This window comes from Podarcis muralis, chromosome 8 (genome assembly GCF_964188315.1).
Source record: "Podarcis muralis chromosome 8, rPodMur119.hap1.1, whole genome shotgun sequence".
Lineage (NCBI taxonomy): Eukaryota > Metazoa > Chordata > Lepidosauria > Squamata > Lacertidae > Podarcis > Podarcis muralis.
In genome coordinates this window covers 57,563,230-57,581,900 of record NC_135662.1, presented here as the reverse complement: position 1 = coordinate 57,581,900, position 18,671 = coordinate 57,563,230, and the positions used below count along the sequence as shown (strand labels likewise).

The 18,671-nt window shown below is 43.3% G+C and overlaps 1 protein-coding gene across 1 annotated transcript in view; it reads left to right on the top strand.

The window, feature by feature from the left end:
* CARMIL1 (capping protein regulator and myosin 1 linker 1) overlaps positions 1-18,671 on the top strand; it is a 135,162-nt gene that overhangs the window by 40,927 nt on the left and 75,564 nt on the right. The window contains exon 3 of the mRNA XM_028737553.2: positions 16,308-16,358. Coding sequence (XP_028593386.2) covers positions 16,308-16,358 — 51 coding nt within the window. The remainder of the gene's footprint in view (positions 1-16,307; positions 16,359-18,671) is intronic.

Genomic DNA, 18,671 nt, shown 5'->3' with positions numbered 1-18,671 from the left:
AGGCTAAGAGAGTTGAACTTGTCCCATTGATTTCAATGGGACACCAGCTAGTCATGGCTTGACTTAAATTCATCTGCCTGCTTGTGTGCATTCAGTTATGTCTCGTATTACTTGTTGGTGTTGAGGACAGACTTTCCATAATCTCCTCCCTTTCATGGGCGATTTGTGATCAGCACAATCTCTGCTGACAGAGCCATACATTTGTATTGCCTGCAGTTGCATGGGGTAGTGGGTTAATAATGTTTGTTTTGGAGGGCTGTCCCGCAGCTCCTACAAAGACAACCTTTTCTATAAAAGCCTTGGTTTAACCCCAAGAAAACATATTTAACACTTCTTATATAGGAGCAAATATTTTACACTTCACTGTTTGGCAGTGTAGTCAATTTTTTCAAACTCGTGCAATTGGGATTTGGTAAATCTTGTGGGTTTTTTAAAGGATAAGCTAGAATTTGATTGACACATTTTTAGCAACAGTTTTTATTTGACACAGAAGCTTTTGTACTCTGACACAGTCAACTTTCACAAGCTTAGAAGATGGTTTGAAATTTGGAACACTAAAGAGGCAGTGGTTTTGATTGGGGTGATAGGTTGTTGGGAATTTTTGTAGTTTTGCTTTTATTTTGATGAAGCAAATAATAATAATAATAATAATGGTGGTGGTGGTGGTGGAAGATGATCCCCAAACAACCCATTGTACTATTTAAAGAAGCCTTTAGATTCATCAGGGTTTTATTATTATTTTATTTTTTGTTTCATGTTTCTTTGCATTTCAGTTTCTGTGCATCTGGTGAGCTCTAGTCCACAAAAGCTTATGCTAAGATACATTTATCCTCAGTTACCATTCTGGTAATTAATCCATGTTTATTAAGCTAGCTAGAAACATTAGCCTCCTTTAGCCTCAGTGCTAATTTTCAGTTGTACGATTGGCGTTATCTACTTCGCAAGTTGAAATTTAATTAACAGATTTGCAAAAAGCAAGTCAGACCGGTAACAAAAATTGTAATATTGGGCAGCATTACCAAGATACAAACATGTACCAGGTAAGTGACTGCTTTTATATTGTATCATCAGGTATGTTTCACTAGTCACTTCACCCTGTGTTTACAGGCCACAGAGAAATTGAACACTTCAATAGCTAGATGGATTTTCCTTCACAAAGTGATTCCCAGTAATTATGTAATCCTGATACCCGCCAAGTTCGTTTGTCCTTTTATTCTGCATCTGAGTTAATAGGATTTTTAGTGTATGCCAAGACAAGTTGGCACGTCTTCAGAAAGTGATACGACCGCTCTTCCAATTACCTTTTAAGCTCGTTTATTAAACTCTGGTTATGTCTTCCAAGTGTCATGAATGTGTGATTTGTCTTTTATTAAAAAGTCTTCCCAGTCTGTACCTTGAATGACGAAGCACGAATATGGTAAATGGTGAGCTCAAAGTTCACTCTTTAGATGTAGTGCATAGTTCAGAAATAGGAGTCATGTGAACAATTACCTGATAAAGTATAGTGAGCTAGTCGGTAGAACACACGATGCATTGTGGATGCCACCTGCTGTGTAGAAACTCAGTATTTCTTACTGGAACTGACCATAAAACAATGCTTTCAAATAAGAGATTTCTTGGAGCATACCTGACATTGATTCACTCAGAAAAATAAAGAGCAAACAAAGAGCCACAACTCACAACTACACTTAAAACCCTAGATTTCTCAATTATTATTTTTCTGGGCAACACTTGGGAAATTTGCCCAACACTGGGCAAACTTCAGGGAAGTTTTTAATGTGTAACATTTTAGTGTATTTTTGGTTTCTATGGAAGCCGCCCAGAGTGGCTGGGGAAACCCAGCCAGATGGGCGGGGTACAAATAATAAATTATTATTATTATTATTATTATTATTATTATTATTATTATTATTATTATTTATTAACAATCACTTTTGTACCAAGGAAGGGTCCCCCATCCCTCAAAAAAGAGGATCAGAATAAACCTGACATCACTTTTCAATTGCCTGAATTAAGAGAAACCAAAGAAGACATACAAAAGGCTTGCAAATAACCCCGGAAGTCCTTTCTTCATGTTCAGGCCATTTTGGGCTCTTCTGTCTGGTTTGTATGATTCTAATTTAGATCTGACTTCACTCATTGGCTTAAAACACTGAAAGGCAGAAGCAGGCTCATATCTCACAAAGCCTTCCTCTCTCCCCCCCCCCCCCAATAGTGCCTGTGCCTTTAGTTTCATATCTAAAAAAAAAGCTCAGAATCATGTGCCTATGCTGGCTCTGGGCCCAGTATAGAGAAAGATAAAACAGTAAAGTTTTGCTTTTATTGAAGCAGATATTCTGCAACATGTACAACAGTTTATTGAAAGATTCGGTGCATGAGGAATCTGCATGAGGAAATACAGTGGATACAATTGTCATTCACTCTGGACGCAGAGTCACTGGAATTAAGATACGAATTGCAGTAACACTTCCTTGAGCTTTCTTGTAACACAGCCTTAAAAGTGCAATTTCAGCAACTAACATTACCAAAGTTTTGAATTTCATTCAGTTAGTAAAGAATACCCAGAATTGGCAAGTGTAGCAATCATCCACCTGCTACCATTTGGTACCACCTATCATTGTTAGTTGCTATAGCGCACCAAGACTTTGTTGTGTTTTACTTGTGAACAAGTAAAGTGCCAGTGCCCTGTTTGGCTGCAAAGTGAGTCATTTTATTTGTGGATGAATTGAGTGAAAAGAAAGGAAGCCTTTGTTGCTGTCATTGTATTGTGGGAACTGGAGAAACCAAGCAAACCATAATTGGATATTTGCTTTTTCCTAATGTCAGCCATCTTCAGCATGGTGCCTCCCAGATGTTTTAGACTAAAACTCTCCCGATTCCTAGCCATTGGCACTGCTGGCTGGGGCTGATTGGAGTTGTAAGCTGATGGATGGCTGCCTTATGTTTTCTCTTGGAAGTCTGTCTTGAAAGGCATCAAATTTAAAACTCTGGTGCATTTGTACTAACTTAAATAGAAATTTCTTGACATGGAAAATGTGTAAACCTCATATTTACATCCTTTTCAGCCATGTATCCAGTGCAACAGTGAAGAATGCGATGAGCATTATCTTTGTCTTAGCCATTTTTTTGTTCTGGGAAAGACCTTAACTGTGATCTTGCAGACTGTCTGAAAGTACACCATTGATCTACTGTTAACCAGATATCTGGTTCATGTCACGTAAGAGCGGGAGAGTTTATTCTGATCGAAACAAGTTGCAGTGGTGAAGGCAGCCAAAAATATTTTGTTGTGCCTCTTTGCCGTTGATCACACGATGTTCTAGTAAAAAAAAAAGTTGTTTACAGTCTGACTTTTGTGCTGTTTAATCACTAGATTTAAGTTTGCTTAATCAATACCAGATGGTTTTCAAATCTGTACTCAGATTGTTGTTCGTAAACAGTGCTTGAGTCTATGATATGATGACTTCAAGAGCTGGAAGGAATTGTGCTACAGAAACTGCTGTAAAACATATTTATGAAAGAAATGAAAAATCTTCATGAAAACTTTAAAATGCTATGGGGATTCTAGCCTATAGAAAGATAATTGCCCTTTTCTTTACCGTTATTTATTTATTGCCGATCTATACTGCCTTTCTGCCAAGGCTGTATAAAATGAAGGGTGACCAGACTCCTCTCAGGCCAACTGGGAGCTGATGGCATGTGCCCTCCCTGGCTCTGGGGTACTTTCCTGCAGGGCACACAGTGCCAAAATGTTAGCCACTGAAAACAGAAAAAGGACCAGGAATGCTAGAAGACTTTGATTAAGTTTCTTGCTGCTACTAGTGATCCTGTCCCTGTGGAAGAGGCCTGATTATGAAATCAACATTCCCACAGACATCCCTATATTTTAACAAGCTCTTGTGTTGAACCTGCATAAGCAGCTGTCTTCTCTTCTACTTTTTAATGATTTCTAAATTTATTATGTAGAAGAGTGAATTGGTGGACTTTCTATGGATTATTTCTAGGAAAATACCAAACTTCATTCGTTTTGTTAGTCCTGCAATGCTGGAAAAATAAGATAGGTTCTTTGGCTCGAGTACTGACTATTTTATAGACTTAACAACAAAAGGGTGCTTGGAATAATTACTGCATTCTTCACTTACTGAACATTCAGTTTCCACTTAAATTCTCATATGCTGACTTCATGCCTCCTCCACAATATTTTAAGCTCAGCAGGTCTGTCATTCAGCAACCTGGTATGGTTTGTAAAATACTGACACTGACATCTGCAATCAGAGAAAAATAAGGAATTGGGTGAGGAAAACTACTGAATAAGCAAAATATATTGCTGGACTCCTTTTTGTATAGAACCAAAACTGCATACTGTGTGCACAAGAGTATTTTTCAGTCTTATCTGCTAGTGAAACTGTCAGTTGTTTACAGATCTAGATAGAAAGTTAGCAAAGTAGGCAAGGAACTAAATATAAACCCATCATTAATATCTGCCTGGTCCTCAGTAATATGTATACTTGGCTCTTCTTATGGAATACAACTGTGATTTTGGTTCTGTATGCACACACTTCAAATACATATTCACAACTACATACAATTCTTAAAACTCGTCAATAATAAAGCAACAATGCAGTCATTTATGGTGGCCTCCCATTTTAAAAAAGAAAAAAGAGAAAGTTGGGACCCGAAAAAGTACAAGTATGACATGTATGAGGCTACAGCCCATGTTGCTGCTTCACTTACTTGTTTTTACCTCTCTTTTTAGGTCAAGTGCTCACAAGGAAGTTTATATTTAAAATGTTGTAAGCAACGTCGTACTTGTTATAAGTGTATATTAGTTTTCTGGTTACCTTCAAGAACTGGAATACAACTTTTGGCCAGCATGATAATATTATTTGTGCCTGGAATAAGTTTTAAGAAATAGCAATCTGAATGTCTCATATCTATGTACAGAAAGAAACAGATGTATCCGAAAAGACGGAGGAAAAAGTTTTCTATTACTAGTTCTGTGATTTGTAGAGGGGTCATGTTTTTGCATGCAAGAAGCTCCCATGTTCAGTTTCTGAAATATTCAATTAAAGGATCACATGGGGCTGGGAATAGCCTCTGTCTGAGAGTTGCTTCTTACACAATTCTATGCTGGGTAGACCAGAGATCTCACTTGATTTAACAAAATCAGGAAAAAAATACATGAAGTTAAATATTCAGGTGATCTTAAGAGCCAACTCCTAGCGACCAAGGTCCCTCCCCCACCAAAAAAAAATTTATTTGAGGGGCCTGGACATTGCCATTCAAATTGATCAACATTGTCATTTAAATGGTGTATGTTATCAATAATTGTGATCAATTATGTGGGGTGGGGCTTACCTGAGGGCCCCCCCCCCCATTTTATTCAACTTGGCACCCCTGCAGGTGATTACAGACGCTGGAAGGCCACCTTGGTCTAGTCTTTCTTAAAGATGGATCTTCTCTCTAACAATCTCTTCACAGAATAATCTCGGCAATTCACGTGGAACATATATTCTAAAATGATGCTGGGGCTCAAACCTGTATTTTGTGATGCAGAACCGTTGCTTCAACCACAGATGCTGGGGCTTACTCAGAGTGCCTTGGATGCACGGTAGAAGTCAAAAGCATAGTCATTTCCACATTTGCCTGGTGGAAATTTGCTGTGGCTGTATCCAGATTAACAGCCAGCGGAAGTTCCCCTTTGAATAAAAAGTACACCCAGCTGGATGTGGGAATGACTGCCCATTTGGCTGAAAGCGTTGCTTCAGAGTTGAGAGAGAAGCTTGCTATGTAAATACTCTAAAGCAGTATTCATTCTTACTGCTCCCATTCATGGGTTGAAGCCTGTGCACCAATTGCATTGGTACTTGTTCTACTTGCATGTCAAGTTATCTAGGCTGAAATCCTGATCTGAGAGACATTTGACAAAGTTCCACTCCATTTTAAATGGCATAGGATCACAGTCTCTTTTTAAATTTGCACAGGCAGCCTACATTAGATTGGCACCAGTGCCAGCAGCAGCCAAGTGCTTTTGTACTAAAGGTGCAAACCGATACAATCACTCTGGTAAGCAGATATGAAAGGCAAATCCTTAGTCTAGACAAAGCCTTAGTGTGTTTTCACCTTGGATTTGTGCCAAGGGGAAATGGGCAGGCATAAGCTAATTTATCTGAAAGATAGACATGGGTGATGAGAACTTTTTCTATCCCATTTAGGGGGGTGTTGAATAGGAGCAGTAGAATGAAATGTGATGTCCTTGGGTGATAGAGGAGGGTTAGCATAGACGTTCTTTTCACCTTCTGGAATTTTTAAAACTAGAATGACAACATGGGGTGAGGAGACAGTTTTCCACAAGCTGTAAACATACTTGATTGAAATAGGTGGAGAAGCAGTCGTGTTGCTCCAAGGATAAATTGAGTTTCAAGCTGCCACTCCAATCTTGATGCATAGATAATAAGAAATCACTTAATTAGAAATTATCCAGTGCTAAGGATGCAAGCGAAAATGGTAATGTGTCTCATCTAAAACACATATGATGATAAAAACTAAAATAGTTCTGAAGTAAGTAAAATAAGATAGATATAGATTCAGGTAGGTAGCCGTGTTGGTCTGACGCAGTCAAAATAAATAAAAGAATTAAATTGTCCAGTAGCACCTTAGAGACCAGCTAAGTTTGTTCTGGGTATGAGCTTTCGTGTGCAGGCAGAAGTGTGTTCCGAAGAAGTGTGGATGCACACGAAAGCTTATACCTAGAACAATTTAGTTGGTCTCTAAGGTGCTACTGGACAATTTTTTAATTTTTTAATTTATTAAGATAGAGATAGGTAATACTCCAATGCAATTTCAGTGAACCTTAAGTTTCAAGATTAGCAATGTAATCTAGGCATGCCCACTCAGAAGTAAGTCCTATTCAGTTCAATGGGACTTATTCTTGGGTAAGCATGTATAGAAGTCCTATTATAAGCCTCCGGTTGAAAACAGCACCTTTGTGACTTGCTCAGGAATAAAGAACCTCCTGGCACATAGCAAATGGTTCAAAGAGAACTTGCTGCAAGACAGATCCAAAAAAGAAAATAACAGAACACCACTAGTAATCACATACAGCTCCCAAGTTCAGTGCATCATCAGAGATCTACAACCTCTCCTAGACCAGTGTTTCCCAACCGGTGTTCCGCGGCATGGTAGTGTGCCGCGAGACCTTGCCTGGTGTGCCGTGGGAGGGAGGCGGGCGAGTCGGGCGGCGAGAGGCGGGGCGGCGGCGGCGAGGATCCGCGTCGAGCCGGGGGCGGCTCCGCGGTGGTGGTGCCGAGGTTTCTCTCTCCATTCTCCCCTCACACACACACACAGGAAATAGCACAGGATCAGCTGACAGGACCCGGCCAATGGGGCGGCGGCGGGGCAGCGCGCGCAAAAGGGAGGAGCGCGAGACAGCGGACAAGGAGGAGGCCGGCATGTCCGGGCAGCAGCAGCAACAGCAGCAGCAGCAACTCCCGGCGACGGCTCCTCAAGCCCCGGGCAACCCTACTCCCTCACCGGCCTCGGCCGCCCTCCTGCTCCACCCGCCGCCGCCTCCCCCGCCGCCGCCGGCCACCTCGGCCCCGCCGCCGCCCCCTCCTCCGCCCGCTATCGCCGCCACCAGCACAACAGCCGCCGCCGCCTCAGCTGGGCCCATGCCTGCCGGGAGCGGCGGCGGCAGCAGCAGCAGCGCCCCGGTGCCCTTCCCTCACAGCGGCGACCCGGCCCTGCAGTGGCGTAGCGTGGGGGGTGCAGGGGGGCCGGCCGCACCGGGCGCAACATCTGCGGGGGGCGCACTCGCAGCTCTCTGCCCCTCCCGAGGTTTCTGGGTTAGCGGAGTCTGTAACCTGAAGCGTATGTAACCCGAGGTACCACTGTACTTCCAAGTCAGCGTGCAAGGGATTGCAGGACTGGCGGACTTGGCGGTGGGGGTGGTTGCTGGAGCCTTGTCTGTACTTTCAGCCCCGCACCCACCGCAGACCCCTTCCTATGCCACTGGTAGCTAGGCGAGGCGGGGGGCACTGGGCGCCACACCTCGGCGCCTGCAGCGTGCCTGAGCCATGCGTCTGCGGGCGAACTGCCCGCAAGCTCCGCTCTGGCCTCTGCCCACCGCCTCAGCCTCCCTACAGCTGAGGGGGAGGCTGCAGCGAGGCTCCACGCAGCGCGCCCTGCCATGGCTCGCCCCCATGGCACTCGCCCCTGGCTGCAGGACGCGCGCGCCGCCCCGGGCCCCCGAGCGGCTAGCTGCGCCGCTGCGCTGAGCGCAAGGAATACGTCCTCTCCGAGTTCGGCGTCCTCTTCGTGGGCAGCGCGAACCGCATCTCCAGCTTCGGGTGGAACTTTGGCCAGGTAGGGGGAAGCCTTTGGGCGGGGGGGGTGGAGACCGGGGTGGGGAGGGGTTAGAAGAGACGCTACCGGCGCCGTCCAGAAATGCCCAGAGCAACTGGAGCTCAGCTACGCGCACACATGCGCCCTCCAAATCCCGTTTCCCACCCCTTTCTCAAAAGAAGAGAGAAAAAATGGGTCCTGGGTGTGAAACCAAAGGACCTTTCCAGCTCCTCCTCAATTCCAGGTGTGGATGGCAATGCCTCGTGTCTCCTCCCCCGCGACCAGAGCACACTTCCTAGGCTGGTTGGACGGTCCCTGGGGGTCTTCGGGTTGCCATATTTTGAAGAGCAAAAAACAGGACACATTTGTCGACTTCTGCTTTTAGCTATGGATCAGTGGCCTAGCGTGGGGGGTGCAGGGGGGGCCGGCCACACCGGGCGCAACATCTGGGGGTTAGTGTTAGGGGGCGCAAATCCACGGGTTAGGGGGCGCAAATTACTTGCATTGCCCCGGGTGCTGACAACCCACGCTACGCCACTGCGGCCCTGAACGAGCAGGAGAAGGAGCTCAAGTGACGCTGCGCGCTGACGTCACGGGGCTGTAATGGTGGTGTGCCTCGAGATTTTTTTCATCAAACAAGTGTGCCTTTGGCCAAAAAAGGTTGGGAAACACTGTCCTAGACAATGACAGTTCTCTTCCTCAAGCTGTGGGAGGAGGGCCTTTCATTGCCTACAGACAGCCACCCAATCTTAAACAATTCCTCACCCACAAGAATACAACAACCAGACTTAACACGGACACTGGCACCAGAGCCTGCAATAAACCCAGATGCCAACTTTGCTGCCACATACACCCGGACAACACCATTCCTGGCCCCAACAACATCAAACATACCATCTCAGGACTATTTACTGTACTTTTCTCTCTATAACATGCAGATTTTTTCTCCTAAAAAGTAAGGGGAAATGTCTGTGTGTGTTATTGAGCGAATGTGTGGTCCCTGGAGCCGACCCTCCCGAGCGGAGGGGCAAAAATCCAATCGCGCACGTCAGGGAGAAGGGAGCTCCGTGAGAGAGGAAGCTGTTGCTTTCCTGCATTCTGCCTCAGGGTCTTACTGCCCACCCTCTTCTGTTTCGGTTGCTAGTTGCTCAAACGGAACAAAGAGCAGGCAAATCCCCTCCCCTCCAGGCAAGCAGAGGGGAAAGGAAAGGATCGCGTCTCCGGTGCTGCTGCGTTTTAGGGACTCGCAGGCAGCCAGAAAACATGCAGGTGGGAGAGGGAGAGGGAGAGAGAGGGGGGGGCTGGCTTGGGTGGGTGGGTGTGGGAAAACTTTTGCCTTCCTTTCCTCCCTCCTGTTAAACCCCTCTCCTGCATTCTTAGCCAGCTGCTTCTCTGCGCACCCCTCTCGTGCTCCTTGTCCCTTCTGTGTTTTTCCTTCCCTCCCCACTTAAAACGTGGTTACAAAGCACGGATCCACATGGATCCTCAGGATCTTTGCATTGGGTCACCCCAAATTCACCATCAGATCACATAGCATGTCCATGGCTACAGCCTGCACCCAAAAAATTACGCACCCACTGTTGCCTGGGGCCACAATGGTGCAAAAACGTGGTTACAAAGCACAGATCCACAGGGATTCTCAGGATTTTTGCATTGGGCTACCCCAAATTCGCCATCAGATCACATGTCTGTGGCCACAGCATGAGGCACAAAAATGATACACCCACTGTTTCATTCAGATTTTTCCCCCCCCCTGTTTTCCTCCTCTAAAAACGATGTGCGTGTTATGGTCAGCTGCGTGTTATAGAGCGAAAAATGTGGTAATTGCTCATCTTCTAACATTGTATATGCCAACAGTGCCCTTCAGCTTTCTATATTGGGCAAACAGGCCAAACCCTGCGTCAAACGATAAATGGACATAAATCTGACATCAGGAATCACAAGACAGAGAAACCAGTAGGAGAACACTTCAGTCTCCCAGGACATTCTGTACAAGATCTCAAAGTAGCTGTCTTATTACAAAAGAATTTCAGAAATACACTGGAAAGAGAAGTTGCTGAATTGCAACTTATTACCAAACTTAAAACCAGGGAGAGACCTGGTCTGAATAGAGACATTGGATTCTTATCTCATTATACAAGATAAAGCTATTTTTTGCCATCTCACCCTTTGCTTTTTCCTGTAAGACCAATTGCAGTCTTTAACAGTCGTCAACAGGTTTACCACACCTATCAGCCAATCACCCATTCCCACCACCCTTCTGAGTAATACCCCTCCCCACCCTCTCACTATATATAAGGGTCTGGTGATTTCTGTTTTAGTGTATCTGAAGAAGTGTGCATGCACACGAAAGCTCATACCAATAACAAACTTAAATGGTCTCTAAGGTGCTACTGGAAGGATTTTTAAAATTTTGGTTCAAAGATTGTACTGCTTCTGTGCAGGAAAAAACCACGTGATTAAGAAAAGCATGTAGTATTCAAAAGTCAAAAGGAAAGGTAGTAAATTGGGAATTGAGGGGGGAGCTGAGTAATGTAATGTAAGGAAGCTGTGGTGCTACAGTGAAATGTATTGTTCTGACCATTACAGTTTTTATAGCATTACCCAAAGTGATAAGCACATCGATAAATTTTATATGCATATGCTTTTTATTATGGCTTATTCAATGCATTGGGTTGTGTTGAAATGACATATGCATTGCCTTTAGTAAAACATTTGCAGGATTTTTTCACAACAGGAATGAAACTAATAATTAAGTTTTTTATTTTCTAGAAAATTGAAAAATGTAAGCATGCAATATATTTTTAAGATCTAAACTGAGAGTTCATGAAATGCAGGGGGAAGGGGTGGTAGTGCAAAACACAGCACAAGCCCTTTTCCAATTTCCCAGTGATTTTACTGGTTCTGAATTGCACTATAAACTCCTATTCATGCTGCCTGTGATATCCCTATAGGCAATGAATTTTTAATTAATTAAACAATTTATATACTACGATTGTGAGCGGTGTATGGAGACTAAAATACAGAAAAGGTAAAAAATCAGTTGTTGCTATAAAATCAGACCAGTTAAAATGCCTGCTAGAATGAAAAAGAAAAGTCCTCATTGAGTGTCAGGAGTTCAACAGGGAGAAGGCCTGTCTGACCTCAACTGGAAGGGATTTCCATAAAATTGGGCCCACAGTACTGATCACTGGTGGATCGTGTACCTGAACCACAAAGGACCACTAACAGTGACTCCCCCACAGACTTCACTGATCGGGCAGGGATATGAGAGATTAGGCAGTACAGTGGTGCCCCGCAAGACAAACGCCTCGCAAGACGGAAAACCCGCTAGACGAAAGGGTTTTCCGTTTTGGAGGCGCTTCGCAAAACGAATTTCCCTATGGGCTTCCTTTGCAAGACGAAAGCCCATAGGGAAATCTCCGGGACAGCGGGGAAGCGCAGCGCATCTTCCCCACTGTCCTCGGACCTCCTCCGAAGGCTGGCGGCGGGGCGGAGAGACCTCCTCCCGCCGCCAGCCTTCATTTCTCCGCTATCCCGGACGGCTTTTGAAGGCAGGCGGGGGGGGGGAGCAAAGACTTTCGCCCCCCGCCGGCCTTCAGAAGAGGTCCAGGACCTCTTCTGAAGGCCGGCGGGGGGCAAAAGTCTTTGCTCCCCCCTGCCTGCCTTCCCGGGGGCTTTTAAATCGCCCCGGGACAGCAGAGAAGTCCTCCGCTGTCCCGGGGTTTTTTAAAATGCTGGCGGGCGGCAGCGGAGGCTTCGCTCCCGCCCGCCAGCATTTTAAGATCGCCCCGGACAGCAGAGAAGCCCTCCGCTGTCCCGGGGTTTTTTAAAATGCTGGCGGGCGGCAGCGGAGGCTTCGCTCCCGCCCGCCAGCATTTTAAGATCGCCCCGGACAGCGGAGAAGTCTCCGCTGTCCTGGGGTTTTTTAAAATGCTGGGGGTGGGAAGAAAAGCCCTTGTCCCCCCCCCCCCAGCCTTCAGAAGAGGTCGGGGGACAGACTGTCCCCGGACCTAGTCTAAAGTCGGTTTCCATAGGAACGCATTGATTGATTTTCAATGCATTCCTATGGGAAACCGTGCTTCGCAAGACGAAAAAATCGCAAGACGACAAAACTTGCGGAACGAATTAATTTCGTCTTGCGAGGCACCACTGTACTTGAGGAATCCTGGACTCTAGTTAAGAGCCTTGCAAATTAATACAAGGACCTTGAACTTGGACCAGTGCAAGCATAGGCAGCCAGTGCAAGTTTTTAAGCACTGGGGTTCTAGCAATTATCTGTTCCCAACAACAGTCAGTTGCCATCCTCCAGATGTCTTCTGGAGGAGACACACGAAGAAGGGGCTCAGATTATGATCACAGTGTCTGGTTCAGTTCATATGAGGAGAGGCATATGAGGTATTGAGGTCCTGAGCTGTTAAAGGCTTTATAGGTCAAAACCAGCACTATGCATTGGGTCCGGAAACTAATTGGCAGCCAGTGCATTCGGGCCAGGATTGGCGCTATATGCTCAAACTGTCTCTCCCCCTTCCTCTGTTTTCTCTCCATGCATAACAACTGTGTGAAGGAGGGAGATAAGTTTGAAAGACTGTAAGTGGCCCAAGGTCAGCCATCAAGTTTCATGATTGAGTAGAGATTTGAACCCTGGTTGCCCAAGTCCTACTCCAACACACTAACCCACTGCACCATACTGGTTCTACATGCAAATGCACCCCAAAGCCATAATATATTTTAAAAATGAAGAAGTAATGGCTCATGAAAAAAGGAACAATACATTAAAATAATTAACACACCACAGTTTTTCAGAGGCTGGAAGACAGACAGTTTAGAGTTGATGTTGTTTAGAAAAATACACATCTAATTCACCAATGCAATTTTTTAATGGTTACCATTGGTGTTGTACCTCAAGGGCAGTTTGAAGTTTCATTGTGTGATGTTAAGCAGCTGCCTGACTGACATTTGTTGCCTCATATAAGGTTGGCATCAATAAAATATGCCATTGTGCATGCAGGTCACAGCTCGTTGTTATGTGCTTGCTGGTACCTATCCAAGTCACCTTCCAAATACCCCTGGGAGCATCTAAGGACGTTACTGCATTAATTTCTCCCTATTCTGTTGTTTAAATACACACATGAACAAAATATTTAAAATTAGTTAAAAGACCTATCAATTCAAATTATTGCAGAACATTGTATACGTTGATAGACACTTGGCCATGATTCATTTATACAGTAAACCGTTTTTGTTGCATTTCAGTTAGGTTTAATCTCAGGTGCTCAAATATTGCACCTCGTGATAGAAGTCACATGTTATCCTTGTTAAGCAGTAGCAGATCCTTGTTTAGCTATGAAACAAATTACAGCTGTGTGCAGAATAATGTTGATAACTTTTGTGATAAACAGTTACTGTAATAGTAAATTGCTTATCCTACATTGAAGGAGATACAAAGATGCTGCTGGGAATTAGATGGGGAAATTGGTGGTTTGCCTCTGCTAAAGCAGCTGACTAATTGATTCAGATGTGTCTGAAGCTAGGAGTCCTTGGTGGCTGTGGAGATCCTAATATTTCAACCACAGTTATGGAATCACGCCTACCCACTGTTAAAAGTTACATTGCTGCTTATCTGAATCAGGGATAGAAAAAGCTACAGTAGCTAGGGAGTGCTTTTAATTTGGGGATTTGAGACAAGCTTCAAAACACTGGTGAATACAGACAACAAAAATCATAGCATCTAGGAAAAAGGTAGTGTGTGTAATACAAGAGATGAACGATCAATTATTTTTACGTTATGATCATAGATCGTAGAATTGCAGAGTTGGAAGAGGCCACAAGGGTCATCTACTCCCTGCAATTTAGGGATCTTTTGCCCAAGGTGGGGCTTGAACCCACAGCCCTGAGATTAAGAGTCTCATGCTCCACCAACTGAGCTTTTCCTGGTCTTTAATGATGAGTAGACTCTCTTTCTGTGCCTCTGTTGACATATATCTATATCTAGATCTATCATCTATCTATCTAGTCCCTCTTCTCTTAGTTGACCACAGGTGGTCTGAATTTGATGTGAGTAGGTATGATTGATTACAAGAAATACTTGATAAGGTATGACTTATAAAGTGCAAGATAGGCCCCTTGATGCTGTTTCCTGTGTGATCCCTTAATAGTTGGCTAAAATTAACATATTTAAATGGCTCTGAAAGTGACCAAGCCAAATTTTGTAATAGAACAGAATGAAGATTCTTTAGCATTAAAGGTTCTACAATGGTTTTCCATGAATCAATAAAAAAACCCCACATACTGTCCATCCCTTCATGACCACCTAAAATGGTTGTTTTCATAGTGCTCTCAGACTCACTTAATTCTGTGGAAGGCAGTATGTTGCTGTTAACAGAGCCATCTGGGAACAGGTCCAGTGTCAGCAGTTTATGCAACCTTGTGACAATGGAATAATCCTGAGGCTCATCCCATGAATGTAAAGCATGTGTGTTAAATCACTCCATAATCAGTTTTCCAATAGCTTCTCTGCAGAACTATATTTTTCATTGAAAGTTAATTAAAGTAGTTTAGAGGTATGGTATAACAACCTTCTGTCACTGAGCTCCACATATGCACCTTGTGGATTTCATAGTGGATAAATTATCCATCCCTGCTTGAAAGGGGGGATGGCCTGGGCCACTGTGATTCTTCCTTGTTTATGTCTGATGGGTTTGTTCCCCCTGCTGGAGAGAGCATGGCATTGTCAGAGTGGAGCAGAATGTTCCCTCCTCAGTTTTAGCTATTGTAGCGTTGAATTCTTGCAGAGTGGGAACTTTATAGCAGCTATTATTAAGGGATTTATCTTGCAGCAAGAAGAGTTGGTGCTGGGACTGGGTCTAAATTGGGTACATCTTCTCATGTATGAGCACAGAGGATTGTGGGAGAGTTACTTTGTATAGCAGAGGATGCTGTGTCTAAAACTCATTTCAATTGTTACTCACCTGAAGGTGGAGACTGTGTTGGAGAGGCAAGGCTATGCAACTGACTACCCCCTGATATGTTTGGCACGATAAGATGCATTCATGGCTGCCTTATTGCGGACATCAATGTGCACATGACGGAGGGCAAGTTCAGTGGTCTTGCTCTGATCCCTTTCAATGCATGGAACTTTCCTTCTCATAAGTAACATGTGACAGAGTCCTTGTACCATCCTCAGTTCCTTGTGGATGACATGAATTCTTCTCTTTAAAAAAAATAGTTAATCTACTTTTAATACATTACCATAATGAATAGCACTTACTGCTGGGATTGTAGTTAATCTTTTCATCTTGGAAATGTTGATACTACAATCCTGTTGTTCACTTTGAAGATTCTGCAAATGTTTTGATAATCCTGGGGTCTCATGGAAACCTAATTCTCCTTAGAGATTAATAGGAAAAAAGTATTTCAAGTTGTTGGTAAATGTGGAGGGACAGGTTTTTTTTGCAGTTTGAAAACAAAATGCACTAGTAGCTTTCAACATGCTATGGGAGCATGTCGCTGTGGCAAACTTTAATGTACCTGCTGAATATTCCCAGTAGCATCTAAGAAACTTGTCATACGACATCAAAATGATGCCCAGAGCACAGTGAAGTCATATCTTTCAGGGAAGATGTGGGTCATTTGCAACCACTTGCTCCCAGTAATGTCCAGTTAGACTCAAAGAAGGGCTGGTGGTGGGGTCGGTTATCATTCCAAGCATGTACAAGATTTAGTCAATTGAAAAGATCAGTGATGGAAGTATATTTTTTACGGTACTTACAAACCATCAGATAAACGGCTGCTCACCTGTGCATGTTCATCTGGATGCAAATACCAACGAATTCACTGAGGCTTGCATCCTGAGCAAAGATTGGTTTATAAAATTACCTGTTGGTAACAAGAGTTTATATCATGCTGTAGCCATTTATTTTAAAACAGCTAAACAATGACTTCAACTTTTGCTCTTTCCTTTGTAGGTGCTAACATCATGTCGGGCCTTTCTGTTAACTTCTCGTATTCCTACCAAGGTAAGGCATTTTTCAGTCCAGTAGCATGGTAAATTTCACTTTTTAAGTTAATGTTGTTCATGTGGGAGCTTCGCTGTTTATCAATTCAGTGGTACACAACTGTCTGCACAACTTCAGACTTTTAAGGACTTGCTTCATGGCTTTTTTGCAGAGTCCTTTTGCCTAGCAACAAAGCCAGGGCTACCTTTGTTTCGAAACTGCTAGATTTGCTCTTTTCCTCCCACTTCTGAATCTCCAGTGGTGCTTCGCCTGCCCCCACAGACCCACTCTCAGGATCTACCACTTTACCTACTTTTTCTCTTTCTCTCCCTGCTTCCCCTCCTTTCCCCAGAAACTCAGCCCTCCACCCTAGAGGTCAGAGAATACAGAGTAGCAGAGGCTGTTGGGAAATGGAGTCCTAAGAGATCACAGCCCTATTACATCTCATTTAGCAGGAAACGCTTTGTATTGCTGTGCTTTTTGATGGGTTCTTTCAATTTTACATAGGGCCTAGTTTACCAAACTTTTTTAAAAGATGGATTTTGTTTCCTTTTCTTTTTTTTGTCTGTCCTTGTTGAACTTGTGAAGTAGCTGTCTGAGTATCCTGGAAGCCAATTTAGCATGCCATTACAATATTTTTGAACTCTTTGTATTAGCACTCTAAACTATTGGCAAAGTAGATCTCTTAAAGGATCATCTGTAGTAGTAGTAGTAGTAGTAGTAGTAGTAGTAGTAGTAGTAATAGTTATTAATTTTTTATACAGTGGTACCTTGGTAGTTGAACACCTTAGTTGTTGAACAAATCGGCTCCCAAACCCGGAAGTGAGTGTTCCAGTTTTTTGGAAGCCAAACATCCTACTCACCTTCCGCGGCTTCTGATTGGATGCTGGAAGCTCTTGTAGCCAATTGGAAACCGAACTCCTGGAACAGATTAAATTCGAGAACCAAAGTACGACTGTACTGCCCTTCATCCGAAGATCGCAGGATGGTTCACAGCGTAAAAGTACAAAATGAGAACACAAAAATGCATAATAAAACAAAAGCAATCCAATAACCGCTGTTTCACAAACACATATTGTTATTTTAAATCCAGATACATGAAAAACTAGCCTCTACAATGGTTGTCTATATTAGTTTTCTACACTTGATTACCATGAATCGAAATGTGAATATTTGTATTAAATACTCTTTGGATTCACATTTTTCAACTGGATGTGGCATGGGGTTGTGTCTCAAACAAGAGTTGAAGTTCCTCCACAGCTCATCTACATATATTTATGCAATTTATGAACAGGCCCATTGTCTAGTGCTATGTCTGCAGGTGAGTACTATAATGAATACCACTTATAGTTGGTTAAACTACTCTGCAAGTATTAAGATAATTCCATCAAACAATCCTCTTTTTGGGTACATTTTTCAATAAAATTTGTGAGGCGACAACTTCTGAAAACTTGATGCTTTTGAGACCTTGGTACACACGTCTGATGTCATTAGTACAATGCCCGGGCTTGTTGCTGCTGCCATCTTCACCGTGAGTGCTGGGACCTCCCCATCCTGCACCATCTTGACACAGCAGCGGAGCACTATATAGAGACTCACCAAATAATTTGGTGGGTATCCCTTTCTCAACAGTACCATGGGTTTGATCTGTTTGGGCCAAAACCTGCTGCTGGGTTGAATTCCGCCCCCCAGAATTCACTGGCAATCTTAGTTGTATCTGCAGCTTATAAACATGAATGTTATACAGCCTGCTGTGCCACATTATTTATTATCAGTGGAATCGTGTCTGCCGTTCTCTAGAGACCGAAATTGCATCTTATGACTTGTCTAACAGCATATTCCATGAAATGCTTTGATTCTCCTGACAATTGGAACTGATTGTCTTTGGCAGAGGAAAGACTCCAGTGCTCTTTGCAGATGATGAATTTGTATCTGGAGATAATCGTTCATTCCATATGGACTCTGGCTAACATCATGTTGGCAGATGTCCTTGTTTCTGCTTTTATACAAAACAAATTCAGAAAGACTCACAAAATAAAACATGAGTGAAGCTTGATTTTCTCTTTCCTGAGTGTGTGTGTGTGTGTGTATGTGTGTATATATATATATATATATATATATATATATATATATATATGCGCATGCATGCACATTTTAGTCACGGGTTAATTGTAGTATAGAAATATTAGTATAGTAATATTAATATTATAGTAATAGTATAGTAATTTTACCCAAATTTGAATTCTCGTAAACATGCCAAATAAAATGTGTTACATTAGGAAGTATAAGAATATAGTCAAATACATTTAGCACTGTTGAAAAAATACCAGATCT